The 15,443-nt window shown below is 46.8% G+C and overlaps 1 protein-coding gene across 1 annotated transcript in view; it reads left to right on the forward strand.

The window, feature by feature from the left end:
* The window catches only part of CPAMD8 (C3 and PZP like alpha-2-macroglobulin domain containing 8), a 58,463-nt gene that overhangs the window by 35,549 nt on the left and 7,471 nt on the right, over positions 1–15,443 (forward strand). Inside the window, exons 33-41 of the mRNA XM_066336400.1 lie at positions 274–429; positions 802–864; positions 1,224–1,432; positions 4,535–4,622; positions 10,135–10,209; positions 10,842–10,947; positions 11,031–11,141; positions 11,780–11,992; positions 12,446–12,520. Coding sequence (XP_066192497.1) covers positions 274–429; positions 802–864; positions 1,224–1,432; positions 4,535–4,622; positions 10,135–10,209; positions 10,842–10,947; positions 11,031–11,141; positions 11,780–11,992; positions 12,446–12,520 — 1,096 coding nt within the window. The remainder of the gene's footprint in view (positions 1–273; positions 430–801; positions 865–1,223; positions 1,433–4,534; positions 4,623–10,134; positions 10,210–10,841; positions 10,948–11,030; positions 11,142–11,779; positions 11,993–12,445; positions 12,521–15,443) is intronic.

Consider the following 15,443-nt stretch of genomic DNA (forward strand, 5'->3'; position numbering starts at 1 on the left):
CATCTTCCTGACAGAAATTGTTTGTGTTCTGGTAAGGAGAAAAACTTCCCAGCACTCTTTACTGCTTCCTCCTTGGACTGGTAATGTGAAAGGAACCCAGACTTTGTCCTCACAGATGCTTTTGATAAGAAAAATGAGCAAAACCTCATGTTTCTTTTGCCAAATGAATTAATAAGGAAGATTCTGCCACCTGGAGCTGAGCAGAGCTGTTTGGAAGTTTGCTGTGCTCCTGTATTCTTCACTATTCTGATTTCTCCCTCTTCTGGCTCCTAGGACACTTGTGTGGCCCTGCAGGCCCTGGCTGAATATGCCATCCTTTCTTATGTTGGAGGAGTCAACTTGACCATTTCCTTGGCTTCTACTAACCTGGACTACCAGGAGACCTTTGAGCTTAACAAGATGAATAAAAAAGTCCTTCAGACTGCAGTGGTAGGTGGTTTTGTGCAGGCAGATTTTTAAAGCAATCCACTTGAGCTGGGTTCTGATCAGTGATGGTAAAAGCAGAAGTTAAGCACTGAGACCTGTGGGACTTTCTGTAGGTTTGTGGCTGGATTCTGCTATGAAGGAGACAGCACTCATAATTAAAGGCATTTTTCACCACAACCGGTGCCTGATGTTTATTTTGTGCTGCTCTTTGTCTCTGCTGTTGTAAGTGCAGATGGTGAAGAGACTAAGCCACACTCACTTCACTTCTGCAGTGTCCTTTATAAGGGTATTTTGTACAGAATAGAGCTAAATTTCATATTCATTTCCATTCTGAGTGCCATGTGTTGTCTCTGTCTCCCTGTGCCTTCTCCCCAGATCCCCAGCATCCCGACAGGGCTCTTTGTGAGTGCCAAGGGTGAAGGCTGCTGTCTGATGCAGGTAAGGCTGTCATGGGGCTGGAGAAAGCATGGGAGGAGATGATCTCTAACCTCACAGCCTGTCTGCTGTTTTTGTCATCCCTCTTGGCTGCCAGGAAGCACTTACACTCGGAATTTCTCTCCAAATAGTTCTATAACGTGGTGCTGCCGTAATTTAGGAAGTGAATGCAACTGTGTCACCTCTGGTAGAGCTTATATAGAGATATAACTGTGTGCTAAAGCCTCTGTTGCCTCTGTCCCTCCCAGGTCTGAAGAGATCTGGTGTCTGCGCTCTCCTTTTAGGCCATTTGTAGACACTTGGAAACACGGGAGCCGTAACAAACCTCGCTGACGTGTTTTGCCTTTCCGTGCCCGCTGCAGATCGATGTCACCTACAACGTGCCCGACCCCGTGGCCAAGGCGGCCTTCCAGCTGCTGGTGACGCTGAAGGAGCCCAAGGAGCAGCCGCCGCGCCAGGGCCAGGCCCGGCCCCGGGCCCCGCACCGCCACCGCGCCCTGGGCGACGACGAGGACCCCGCCTCGGACCACGACCACCGCGAGTACAAAGTCATCCTGGAGACCTGCACCAGGTGGGGACAGAGGCGGAGGAAGGGCTGAAGGCAGTCAGCGGGGTGAATTGTCCCAGGGTAGGAGCGGCCTGGCTGCAGCCGCTGTGGGGGGACAGGAGTGGACTGGGCAGTGACAGCTGAGTCACCCGTAGTTTGTGAGGAGGTAGGGACAGGAGGTGGTGTGATGTGAGGTGTTTATCTTCTTTTCTTCTTTGTGTTAGAGCCGGGATTAACGCACTGGAGTCGCAGTTCTCCTGTTTGGACTCGGTGTTTATTGACTCTTATCTAAATCACAGCTCAGGAGCTGTGGGCTCTAATAACAAGACAGAAAATGGAGGTGCCTCTAACTCTTTCCATGGTTATTTAAGCACTAATCATTCAATAACGAGGTGACACCTATATTATTTATACTTTTGACCCAACAATGACCACCCAAGGCCCACCGTGCCTAGGGTGCCTAGGTGCCTAGGACTTTTTCACCCTATTAGAAAAAAACCACCCGAAACCAAGAAGAAGAAGATGAAGAAGAACGACTTAACCAATGCCCCAAATCCTCCATATTGCTTTGCATATACTACTATATACTAAACCCCTAAATTCTAAGTTTTCCACCCTGGGAGATCACACAATACCCCAATGCTGTCCCTCAATTTCAGAACCCTGTTCCATGGCCTCAAGTCAAAAGCAGTGCCTGCCTGAGGGTGAATGCTCCTCAGCACAGAAAGGCTGAAATCCTCAGCCTCCAGGGTTCCAACACCTTTGAGGTCCCAATTCAAAGAAAACAAGGGAAATAATTTGTCTCAGTAACTGGATATCTGTGCAGCAGCAGAAACCATTCCCAAGAAATTCACAACTAATTTGCATGTTTGTGACCTGGATCATGGCACGTGAAGGGCTGCTACTTCACTGGCTTCAAACAGGAGAAGTCCAGTCAGTGGCTCAGGGGGAAATGGAAAATTGTAGCTGCCCTATCAGAGTTTAATGGGAAACTCTGGCTCCCCTCTCAGTTTCTGTCCCTTCCTTTCTGCAGAGGCAGGGGCATGCAGAGACTGCAGAGCTGCAGTGCCCCTGATGCCTTGGGAAGGCTGACCTGAAAGAGAGACTGGACAGAGCCAGAAAATAAAGTAGATATTTATTAAAAGGTCTTTAGGATACACCTTGGGCAGGGCCTGACTGGGGCTACACCTAAGGTGAGCTCAAAATAGTCACAAAATGGACAAATGGTCACAAGGTCACTTTTGTAAATTTTGGTCCATTTGCATGTTGGAGTTTAATTTTGCAATTCCAGCTTCAGGTTGTGAGGTCCCATCCTTCTTGTTCCTCCCTTCAGCCACTGTTGTTTGTGCTTTGGGGCTGAAAGTTGTCCTTGGTCTTGAGCAGGAAATGGATTTGTTTTGTGTCCCTGCTCTGTGAAGAGAGCTGAATGTGAGCTCAGTGCTGCACCCCTGGGCAGCACAGAACCTGAAATACATGAAAGATAAAACTGAAGGCATCACTCCAGGAAAAGATGGGATCTTGTTTTCCCCATCCCACACTTGCCCCTGGCCCACGGGGCCGTGTTGTGGCACAGGCACTGTCCCCAAGTGCCACAATGCTGCTGTGCCAACCTCTCCTCCCCCTGCCCAAGCCCCCAGCCTGTTTTGGGGAGAGGATGAAATTCTACAGCCTTGTCAGATGCTGAGGAGGCTGCCCTGCACCAGCACAGCCTCTCTGCTGATAGTTCTGAAACTTCTGCCCTGAGAATTGCTGGAGCTAAGACAGAAATTTGAGAGGGAGCCCAGTGCAAGGAGATGGATTGCTTGGAAAGGAAACAAAAGCAAATGAAATCTTCCTTTCCTCCCCTTCGTCCTGTAATGATGCTCTCAGCTCTATCATCATCTTGCTGGGGCAGTGTGAAGAGAGGAGTGCAGCTAAGGATGACAACTGAGATATTTTGAGCTGGGGGTGTTCTCAGCACGTAATGAGGTGTTGTCATGCCCAGTGACATCCCTGGGGCGCTTCTGAAGGGTCAGGGAAAACACAGGGTGGAAAAAAGAAAGCCATGATAAATAACAGAGACAGGGGAAACGCTGGCAAAGGGATCCTGTACGATTTATTAGGGAGTGTGGAGCATGGAGTTAGATGGGAAGTAACGAGGTTTAATGTCCCTGGGAGCCCTGCAGTGCCAGCTGGCTTTGTCCCCAGGCCACCTCATGCTACTGTGGGCCTTGGGTGGGGTATGGCAGCCCAGCCTGAGCCAGGTCAGCACCCCCTGAGCTGAGAGAGGGGCCCTGCAGGAGCCAGCCCAGAGCTGGCAAATGTGGTGCTGGAAGCTGTGGAAATGTGTTTGCTCAGTGCTGGGCATGAGCTGGTGAGCTCAGGTGGTGCACAGCAAACAGGTGAGCTGCCAAGGAGGGAGAGCTGGCAGCTGCTGCAGTGCAGAGAAAAGGAGCCTTGTTCTGGAATTCCAGGAGCTGCTTTAGGATGGACACTCCTCTGCCATGCTGCAGAAATTGAGATTTTTGCAATGGCCCCGACAGACTTGCTCTCCTGTGTGGGGGTTTTTTGTAACAACTCAGTTTCAGAGGGGTTTCTGAGTTTTCTGTTATACACTAGAGGATGATACAGGCAGTGAACTCTTTAACACCAACAAGGCAGTGACTTTGCTGGCTCTTTAGGAAAAGCCCTTTTCTCAGTGTCAGGGGTGAAACAGCCATTTAATGAGACCCCAGGACTGAATGACCTTGCCTGCTGTTGGGAATTAGCATCCCTCTCCCACCACAGTCCATCTACAGCCTTCCCCTCAGGGTGGAACAGAAGTTTCTTCTACTCCAAGGGTTTATTTCCTTTTACCAAGTGCATTTTCTCGGTGATTAATTAAAAAAAAAAAAAAGCAAGCAGCCCCACAGGTGGCTGCATCTCTCTGTGTTCCAGGACATCTCCAACCCTCTGTAAGCTGGCCATAACTTTATTAAATAAAAGCAAAAAAGAGGATTTTAAAAAACCGAATAAACTGGCTTTCCACAAGCACTTCAACGAGGAGAGCCTTTTAATTTTTATTCTTTTTCTGGAGTTGGTTTCTCCATTTGTTGTCTTGGATCTTGAGTTTGTTCCCATTTTCTCTCTTTCTGTTCCCATGGGAAGATGGCTGCACTCTGGATCCTCAAACATGGCTGTGTTGGAAGTGCCTTTGTTCTCGGGCTTTCGGGCAGATATTGAGAGCCTGGAGCAGGTAAGGGATGGGATGGGATGGGATGTGGATCTCCAGCTGGGAGGGGTTCCCTTCATGGGCAAGAGGAGGCCAGTTGAGCACTGCCTTTAATTGCAGAAAAGATGCAATTAAAATTGGGAAAGGGAAGGTAGAGATTTCACTCGTCAAAAAATAAAAAAAAAAAAAATCCCTCTCTGAAATGAAGGAAAGGACGTTCTGAGCAGGCTGAGCAAAGCCAACCCTGCCAAGCCAACCAAGCCAAGGTTTTCCTGAGCCAGTGCACAGTAATTAACTGAGACCCTTTGGAAAAGCTGAGGTGCAAATGTGCTCTAACAGGAGCTGTTTATGGCTGCTTAGTGGGCTGTGTTATCTCCAACATCTGGATCCCATTTCTTTGGAGGCTCTGTGTCTTGGAATTTTTTGCCCTTTTTTTTTTTCCCCCTTCTCTCTGGGAGAACATCGTGTTTCTTGCAGCCAAGCTGAGGTGGACAGAATGTGCCTCGTGCCCAGCCAGCCCTCCAGGGCAGATGAACTGTAATCTTCAGCTTTGCTTTATATTTGTGGGAGCATTACTTTCATTACAACTCATTACATTTTGTGGAACATTGCATTCACTGGTGGGGTTCTTATGCTGCAAAGATTTTTTTTAAGGACTATTTAACTGAAGAAGTGTAACATTTTTGCATCCTTAAGAGCTGGTAAAGAGCTAAAAAATATTTTGCTTCTAAAAGACCTCTTCTGTAAATAACTTTATCTCATTGTATTGGGAAGGGATCTAAGGAAAGAATTTTAAAGTAGAACCATTGTGAAGTTTAATTTGATATCATAATTCAAGGAGGAGTGCACATTGCTTTATCTTCTCTACTATTTAATTTGATTTGGCTGATTTATAATTGAAACACCATTGCATTTTCTTGGAGGAAAAAGCCCTCTGAAGGGGCTTAAAATCCATGTCAGAAGCTGCTGTAAGATGTCTCCTGGAGTGTCCCTGAAGCCACAGAAATTTTTGTATTAATCCCTGAGAAGCAATTGCATCCCTTCAGAACAGGAGATCAGATATGAAATTATTCCTATAAGGAGAAAAACCGAAGTTATTTATATCAGTTCACAAGCTGCATGTGGAGAAATCTATTTTCAAATCCAAGCATGTAAAATGCATTGGGTCTTATTTGCCTGTGAGTCTGATATTTTCTCTCATGTAACAAACTGAATGTGGCTGTTCAGGTGGGGCAAAGCCAGGAAAAGGAGTTTTCCAGCACCCCCATGGGAAAAGAAAAGAGGAAAATGATGTGAGGGGGCCTGCAGTGGGTTTGGGTCCTCTTTTCCCTCCTCTGCTGAAGGTGCTGCAGTGACAGCCATGTGTAGTGCTGGCAAATACATTCTCTTTCATAATCATTCATGTAAATAAGAGCAGAAAAAAATATGGATGAGAACCTGGCTTAGAACCAGAGAGAGCTCAAACTGTCCCAGGAGGAGGACAACAGGATATCTTTATGGTGTTAAACCTACAGAATGTTCTGTGAGCAGAGGGAAAGGGTTGAAAGGAAGAGTGTGAAGGGGTTTTCACTGCAGAAGAAAAGGAAAGTTCTTAAGGATCATAACCCTGTACTCCTTTTGTTGCTGTTGCTTGTTTCTTTGGTTTTTGTTGGTTTTGTTTGGTTAGGTTTTGTTTTTTGTTTTGGGGTGGGTTTTTGGGGGGGGTGGTTTGGTGGTTTGTTTGGTTGCTTTGTTTTGGTTTTCCCTCTGCAGTAGGCAAAGAAGAAATAACAAATCTGGGGGAATGTCTCCTTTCCTGATGTCAGCAGGGGACAGAGCTGAGGGTTTCTAGGCTGAGGAACCAAAGAAAGTGCCACATGCCCTTGTGTTACTGCCCTGGAACACTTTCCCCTCTACCAGGGCAGCTGTGCTCTGCTCTGGGGCTGGGGACACACAGGTGGCCCAGGGAAGGGACACCCAGGCTGGGGACACACAGGTGGCCCAGGGAAGGGACACCCAGGCTGAGGACACACAGGTGGCCCAGGGAAGGGACACCCAGGCTGAGGACACACAGGTGGCCCAGGGAAGGGACACCCAGGCTCCGTTTGTGTGCAGTCAGTGCCCACAGGCTGCCCCTGTGCTCAGGGGGATGGTTGGTCCTGCCCCGTGCTCGGGAGTGCTGAGCGTGTTCTGAGCACAGCAACACCAAGAATAATTGGCTATAAATGATAAAATGATGAGGCTGTGCTGTCTGCAAGGGACATTGGTGCTGGTACCACAAAGAACTGGCTGTGGGGTGTCTCAAAACACCTCTGTTTGCAGTAGATGCCAGGATGGTTTGGGCTGGAAGGGACCTCAAAGCCCATCCAGTGCCACCCCTGCCATGGCAGGGACAACTCCCACTGTCCCAGGCTGCTCCAAGCCCTGTCCAGCCTGGCCTTGGGCACTGCCAGGGATCCAGGGGCAGCCACAGCTGCTCTGGGCACCCTGTGCCAGGGCCTGCCCACCCTCAAAGGGAGCAATTTCTGCCCAATATCCCATCTAAATTGCACTTTTTCAGTGGGAAGCCATTCCCTGTGTCCTGTCCCTCCATCCCTTGTCCCAAGTCCCTCTCCAGCTCTCCTGGAGCCCCTTTAGGCCCTGGGAGGGTCTCTCAGGTGCCCCCAGCAGAGGAAGATCTGCAGCTGGGGTTGCATCTGCACTTTCACTGCCCATCTATAGATATTCTTAAGCTTTGTCACCACATTTCATTTTTAGAGATGCAAAAGGGTTCTGCAATAAAAAAACTCATGGAATTCATCTCTCCAAGGGGAACATTCCCTCCTGAAGATGCAAAATCCTTCCCAATTTAGGAAAATCTCCCACTTTCCAAAGGAAGCAATTCTGGTCTGGTTATGGGAACAGCAGAGCCTCCTGGGCTCACACACTTACAACAGAAATTCTTGGCTATGAGTCCCTGGCACAGGCCAGGCTGGACAGGGCTTGGAGCAGCCTGGGACAGTGGGAGGTGTCCCTGCCATGGCAGGGGTGGCACTGGATGGGATTTGAGGTCCTCCCAACCCAAACCATCCTGGCATCTACTGCAAACAGAGGTGTTTTGAGACACCCCACAGCCAGTTCTTTGTGGTACCAGCACCAATGTCCCTTGCAGACAGCACAGCCTCATCATTTTATCATTTATAGCCAATTATTCTTGGTGTTGCTGTGCTCAGAACACGCTCAGCACTCCCAAGCACGGGGCAGGACCAACCATCCCCCTGAGCACAGGGGCAGCCTGTGGGCACTGACTGCACACAAACGGAGCCTGGCTGTCCCTTCCCTGGGCCACCTGTGTGTTCCCAGCCCCAAAGCAGAGCACAGCTGCCCTGGCAAAGGGGAAAGTGTTCCAGGGCAATAACACAAGGGCATGTGGCACTTTCTTTGGTTCCTCAGCCTAGAAACCCTAAGCTCTGACATCAGGAAAGGAGACATTACCCCAGATTTGTTATTTCTCCTTTGCCTACTGCAGAGCAAAAAAAAACAACAACAACAACAACAACAACAAAGGAGTACAGAGATATGTTCCTGAAGAACTTTCCTGTTCTTCTGCAGTGAAAACCCCTTCCCACTCCTCACTGCCCAGGGCAGGGGTGGCACTGGATGACCTTTGTGGTGGTCCCTTCCCACCCAAACCACTCTGAGATTTCTTCACAGCTACCAAACCTGGCCCTGACATAAAATCCACCCACCGAAGTCCCACCATGTATTTTGGACACCACCCTGAGCAGACACAAGTCCTGACCTTGTCCCTGCTGTGGAGGGGCTACGCTGGAAATGAGGATTTGCCCCGGGATTTTCCCTGATGCCAGGCTGGGAGCAGCCCCGGGGCAGAGCTGCTTAATGAGCCCGGCCACAAATCCTCCTAATAATGCTGGATGTCGGCAGGGTTGAGAGGTCACCCCGGGCTGGGATATATCAAACCTCACCAGAAAAAATGCAGCTTTAGCTGAGCCGAGCAGTTCCCGGTGGCGCCGGCGTCTCCGAGCCCTCGTAAAAGGACTGTCTGCAAACCCTCGACTGCTGAGTTATAACAGCCACCATCAGGCCCCCGAAATTATAAGGACAAATTAAATTGGCCCTTTCCAGATTGTGTGGGACTTAAACACATGTTGGTTGGCTTGTTACAGGGTTTGCAGGAAGCTGGGGAGGAGGGTTTTACAAGTGGCAGCTCTCTGCGGAGGGGAGCCACAGCTAAAGCTGCTGGTGGCAGCTCTGGGCCAGTTTCAGTGGGAATGCTGCTCCTTTCATGTCATTCTAAATAACAGTGATAGCAAAAATTATTAGAATAATTATTACAATAATAATAATAATAATAATGGCCTTTTCCACAGAGATTTTTAGCCTAAGATCCTCTTTCCACAGAGATTTTTAGCCTACAATCTCAAAGTAACTTAAGAACATTAAAAACAAAATAATATAAAAAAACCCCCAAAACATCAACAAACAAACAAAACACATACAAAAAACACAAAAAAAAACCCCACCACAAAGATATCCTTGTGTTATAAATGGGATTGTCTGACAGAGGTTAAAGTAATGGGACAGTTTGGAGAATATAATTATAGAATACAGTGCTCTGGCCCTGTCTTGGCTCCCCAAACTTTGATTAAAACAAAAAAGCCCTTTTCTACAAACCTTCCTCCTCTCCAGCTTCAGTATTAGATATTTTCCACCTGACAGATGCATTCTAAGTACAAATTACCAAAATAGTAATTCTTAATCAGGCAGGACAGTCACAGTACTGAGATGTTCCAAGCATGGAAATCATAGGAGGAACCTTTGGAAAATTGAAAATAAAGGTTTGGAGACACGGGAAATGCCCCTGGATTATGTTCAGATGTTGCTTAGATGTGCAGATATAAAGCAGAAGAGTTGGGTCTCTTGGCCTGGTACAATGCAAACCCCAAATTCCAGATCCCTGGGCCTCGAAGGGAGAGAAGCTGAGGAGCAGAGGCCTGGCCTGACCCCATTTCTCAAAAGGGAGGGTGCCCAAGGCTCTTTCAAATGGCTGCTCTTTTCAAATGTGAGGATTAATTTTCCTGGCAGAGGAATGTTTTGGATTTTTTCAGCTGGTGGGAGGAGGGGACCTTCAACAGCCAGCAGGGAGATTCCCTGGTGGTCTAAATAAGAGACTGCATCGAGTGGTTTGGGGTCTCTGAGGTCTTGCTGGAGCCTTGGCACTGAAAATAATCTGGGTGAGATTATGGAGGAGACATCAGCAGAGTCCCAGGGGGGTAAATGCCCCAGGAACAGCCCTCAGCGGATGCACCTTGCAGGAATTCCTCAGCAGGACACAGGTGGCTTTTCCCCCTCAGTCATGTGACAGCAACTTCAATCTCTTTGCATTTTCCCTCTTTTATGGAAGCACCCTTTTCCAGCAGAAGAAATCCCTGCACTTTCATGTCTGATCAGTTTTCTAAGCAGTCTGAAATTTTACTTCTTCTCTCATTTCTACCTGTTTTCTATTAAATGAGATTAAACTAAACACAATGATTTTTAATTTTTTTTTTACCTCCAGTTATTGATGAACAAGCAAATTGGGTTAAAAAGATATGAAGTGGATGGAAGAAAAGTCCTGTTTTATTTTGATGAGGTAATGGCTTTGTTTCTTATAATTATGTTGGATTTTAATGGAAGGCAAATGAGGAGGGGATGGGGCACAGGCAGAGTGTTGGGGGTCCCTCAGGGGTGAGGGTCACTGCAGATTTAACTTGGCCTCTTGCTTGAGCCTCTTTTGCTGCAGGTGGGTGCTGTGGTTTTGCTTGGAAACCAAAATATAATAGAGGCAGGCAATTCACTTCAGGCCATGGAGTGTTTTTGGGTAGATATCATTTAGATTTTTGCCTTGAAATAATCTCACTCTCAGGTAATATTAGCAGTGCTAAATGCAGAATAATTTAGATCTCACAGCACAGACCTGAGAGTGGAAGGTGAGATCTCTCTGGGTTTGCTCAGCAGCAGGAAATTGTCTGGTGAATGTGGGCAAGCCAGGGAACACAGCTGGAGTGTCTGCCATTGCTCTGTGGCAAATATGTGTTTTAAAGGTCGGCACAGAATCATGGTTTAGTTCATCCTATTTGATTTTTATTCATTATCTCTGTCCCTATTCTTGGACTATTGGAGGTGTCTTTGTGCTCCTTGTGTTACTTTGGGGCTCATGCTGTGTTCATTTGTCTCTCTTTTCACTTCAAGTGCACTTTTTGAGTCTTTTACACCATTTCACAGATTCCTAGCCAGTGCATGACCTGTGTGAAGTTCCAGGCTTTCAGAGAGCACATAGTTGGGAAAACAGCCCCTGTTCCCATCAAAGTGTACGATTACTACGAGCCAGGTTCGTGCCTGTTTCCCTTTGATCCCTGAGACATCAGATCTCCAAGCAGGAGGCTCAGCTGTGATTTCTCCTCCTTGCTGCAGCTTTTGAAGCCACTCGTTTCTACAATGTGAGTGAGAACAGTCCCCTGGCCCGGGAGCTCTGCGATGGCCCCACCTGCAACGAGGTGGAAAGCTCAGCCAGCCAGTGGGTTGGTGAGTTACCCCAAAACCACACTGATGTTTTGGAGAAACGGGGACCCACAGGTGTTCTGAACTCAAAACTGTGTTTAGACAAACATTGTGTTTCACTCTTTGTGTTAGTGGAAATTTCACAAATGTTTGGGGGGGTTGCAGAATTAAAGTCATGACAAACAGAGCAGTGGTGCTCTCCAGGCACCAAAGTGACTGATTTGCTTCAGAGGCAAGATAAAATGTCTGATTCTGGAAGAACCTGCACAAGGGGAGATGTGTCAGTAAACAAAGAGGTAAAAAACTCTACCATGTAATTTGGTTTTCTTCCTCTCCAATATTTTGTGATGGAGTTCCACAATTAACTGTGGGAAGATTGAACAATTTCATATATCCATGAAAGGAATAAATTGCTCCAGAAACTGTGTGTTCCTTTCTGTGCTCTGTAGCAAAAACGAGTTGCTTTATCCCAAGTCAGGAAGCTGTTGCACCATGTTTTTTTCAAAAAGGCAACTTTGTTCCCAGAGCTTTTAATTCTATCAAGTTCATAAATTCCTGTTAGAAACCTTAGAGAATTCAACATAAAACCCGATACCAGTGAAACATTCCCATCCCACCTTCCCTGTGCTATGCAAAACTGACTGGCTTTGTTCACTTCCCAGGGTTTGTCCACTCTGGCCCTTGCAACAACATCTTTGGCTGCCTGGAGGACGAGTACTTTGAGCAGTGCCTGTGCTCGCGGGACTGCGGCTACGACGGGGAGCCCGTGTGCGGCTCCGACGGGCACATCTACCCCAACCACTGCCAGATGGAGGTGGCATCCTGCAGGAACAACACCAGGATAGAGCAGATGCCCATGGCTCAGTGTTCTGCCTGTAGGTTTGGTTTATTTCCCTTTTCTGTCGTGGTCAGGTTGCAGGATGTTGCAAATCCTCGTTCGAGCAAGTTGATGTTCCGTAAGTGGTAGGGAAAGGAGGAGAATTCCAAACTTGCTCTGTTTTCTTTTGCTGTTCACAGTCCAGCTGATTAAGTGATAAGGGCAGCTGCTTTTCAGCTTGAAATAACTGGTTTTCTGTTGTCATGAATACACATTTTACCAGTTAGAATAAACTGAAGAGAAAATTAGTGATACTATTTGATCTGAGGTGAATATTCCTGGATAAAAATTAAATCCATGAAATAGAAATGCTTTGGAGATTCTGCATGGGCTTTCAAGGTGTGTAGTGTATCAGGGAACTGATTATGCCACCTCTGGAAATGCAAATGTTTTCTAGACGTGCATTAACAAATTATGTGACCAATGAGTTTATTTTTCTTTGTATTTGCAGCCAAGAACTTGCCAGAAGAAAGGGAGACACACTCCCACACAGCTGAGCAGCCCAGTGTTCCCCAGACTCCAGCAGGTAATGCAACACCTTTGCATTTATCCAAAGGCTTTCTCTGCAGTAAGGTTAAAGCTTGTCCTATCTCTGTATTAAGCACAGGTGGCTCTCAAGCACATTTTAAGTAGAGTTGCTGAATTTCTTCATCTTATAGAAAAGACAGAATATTCAGAAATCAGAAAAATATGAAGAGGTCAAGGAAATTGAGGATGAGAGGTATTCAGTATCAGACAGCTCTCCTAGTCCTTTTCCCTTCAGGAAATCATGCAGGAATCCTGCTCAGTTCAGCACCTGCAGGATTTAGATAATTGTTTGTAGAAGTGGACAACCGACCCTCCTATTTTCTCAGCCTTGCTGTGTTTGAACAACACACTCTCTGTGATCTTTTCTTCCACTATTAAGCTGGAAAGATCCCATTTAAAGCAGGCTGATGTAATGTGTTCCAACAAACAACTGAGCAGGACGTGACAGCAGCCCAAACCACTGCAAGGACTCAAATCCAGGTGGATTAACTTTGTCCCTGCAGTTCTGTGCAAAAATGGAGCTGGCAGTCTTGGTTCTCTCAGAGCTGCTGTTTGGAATAAAGAGCCTTAGTGAACAAAAATGTTAAGGTCAGTGGATGGAGTAGCCAGGAATTTGGCTGCTCATTTTATTTGGTGCTTATGTTCGTGCACTTTTTTCCAAGACTCGTGTCGAACTCGCTCATGGCTCACAATAAATCTCACCAAGAAGCAGTGGAGGGTCAATAGAAGAGCTTGTTTTGTGCTGTTTCTAGTAAATAAACTGGACTAGATTTTTCCTGGCTGCTTTCCACTCATTAATTTTCCCCTGGCTTCCAATTCTCCCAACAAATTGGTAAAGCCAGTCTGATTCTTCAGGAGAAGCCTCTGTGCCTCCTCATGTCCTCCTTGTGCACCAGAGTCAGACTAAGACATGTCCAACACAAGCCACCATCCTGTTCTTTCCCTTCTGGACAGCAGCTGATGGACAGTTTTCTTATTAAGGTGCAAAAACCTGGTGAATATTCCATTATGACAATTTATAATGGTCATTCAGTCTTAGTGTTTAATGTCTCTACTACTTTCCTTCCTTTTTTTCCCCCCCTGGACTTAATATATCTATATCTATATATCTATATCTATATATCTATATCTATATATCTATATCTATATCTATATATCTATATCTATATCTATATCTTTTGTTGCCTTTTATTCCATGCACATGTCATGTGCTCAGCATGAAAACTCTGCAGTCTGAACCCTTTCAAGCAACATTCCCAAACTCTTCCATTTGGGCACTGCTGAAATGTGAGGCCATACAGAGGTCTGCAAAAATGGGGCTGCTATTGCATTTTTTTCAAATAAAAATTTGGTATGATTACCTGGGAAAAAAAGAAATTATGGAACTTGATGGTAATCCACAATCCAAAAAAATGTTCAGGACTGAGTTTCTGAAATAATCTGCATTGAAGTCAAAGGAAAATCCCTCTGTGGTTTCTGTATTGAATTGACAGAATCAGTGCTGGCTCAGAGGAGCAAAAGGGGAAAATCTGATTATTTTGTATGGCATGGTTATGCAGATTTTAGATGGACAAGCCTGAGTGCCATAAGGATGTTTGTCAAAGCACAAGCACTTGGAGCTGGCTTTGTCCTGGGATCTGGGAGTGCCCAAATTTCCTGGCAGGAAGATGCTGAGCTGGGAGCAGCCATGGCAGAATGAGCATTCAGGAATCAAACTGACTAAATCCTGCACCAGGAAAAGGGCCCAGCATGTGATTTTCATTAATCCTCTGGGCTCCTCTCAGGTCAAGCACATGGGACATGAATCAAAGTGCAGCAGATGAATGAGCCCCTCCTCACCCAGGCTCTCCTGGAGCATGTGATGGGGTTAAGTCGGCTCAGGTGCTCCAGCAAGGGCTCTGCTGAGCCGTGCCTAAATCTGTGACTTCCTAAAAGGATGCAAAACTCCAGGAGCCGAATCAAGCTTAGGGCAGGTTGGTGTGAAACCGACTGGGTGTGTTAATCTTCAGGAAATGCCACGTTCTAGGAGAGGCACGTGGTGTTTGTGCTGTCTAGAAGCCTCCTGTGTTTGCCCTGACGCTGGTGCAGCTCAGCTTGGGCTGATGGATGTTTTAATTGAGGTTTTGTCCCTGTTACCCAGCAGTGGGAACAAGCAGCAAGCAGTGAGAATTGCAGGATGTTTTGGGGCTCCCTCTGGCACACACTGACCCACAGTGAAGGTCCACACACACCAGTGGGTTTGCTGGAATAGATCCCAGCTGCTCAAGATGAGCAGTTGAACAGAGATGGCCCTGAAAGGTCAGGATGCAGTGCTGTTGTAGTCAGAACATTTTAAAGTGCCTTCCCAAAGTCTGCAGTGAGGGAGAATGGCTGAGGTTTGACCTTAAAAGTGCAGCTTTTTCTTGTACAGAGAGGTGGGATCCTCTTTGCATCTGTAGATCCTCTGCTTGCAAGGGAAGCTTGCAGGGTGAGAGGACTCTCCTGAAATAACTCCTATGTGAATCCCCTTCCTCAGCTCTTCCTTCTCACAGGTGAATTTCTCAGTCTCAAAAGGATGAAACAGGATTTTGATGAGCAGCATGGACCCAACTCTGGGTGTGCTTCTGTGCTTTCACAACCTGCTGCAATATTTGTTTGGATAGAAAACCCTGAGCTGAGTTTCTAACTGGAATCTCATTGAATTTCTGACTATGACTTTCCTGAAATTCTTGTCACTCCTTGCCCACAAGGATCTGAGTGGATTTTGGAGCCTGTGAGATCCCCAGTAGCTCTGGTAGCATCCCTCTGATGAAATGATGCTTTGATTGCTTCCATAGATCATTAACTCTCTTCTGAAACTGCCCAAATCTCCTCTGCCAAAGGCACTCAAGGTAATGCCACAGCCCAGCCACTGATGTTGGATTTGTGGACATCACAGTGCT

This window comes from Sylvia atricapilla, chromosome 26, assembly GCF_009819655.1.
Source record: "Sylvia atricapilla isolate bSylAtr1 chromosome 26, bSylAtr1.pri, whole genome shotgun sequence".
NCBI lineage: Eukaryota > Metazoa > Chordata > Aves > Passeriformes > Sylviidae > Sylvia > Sylvia atricapilla.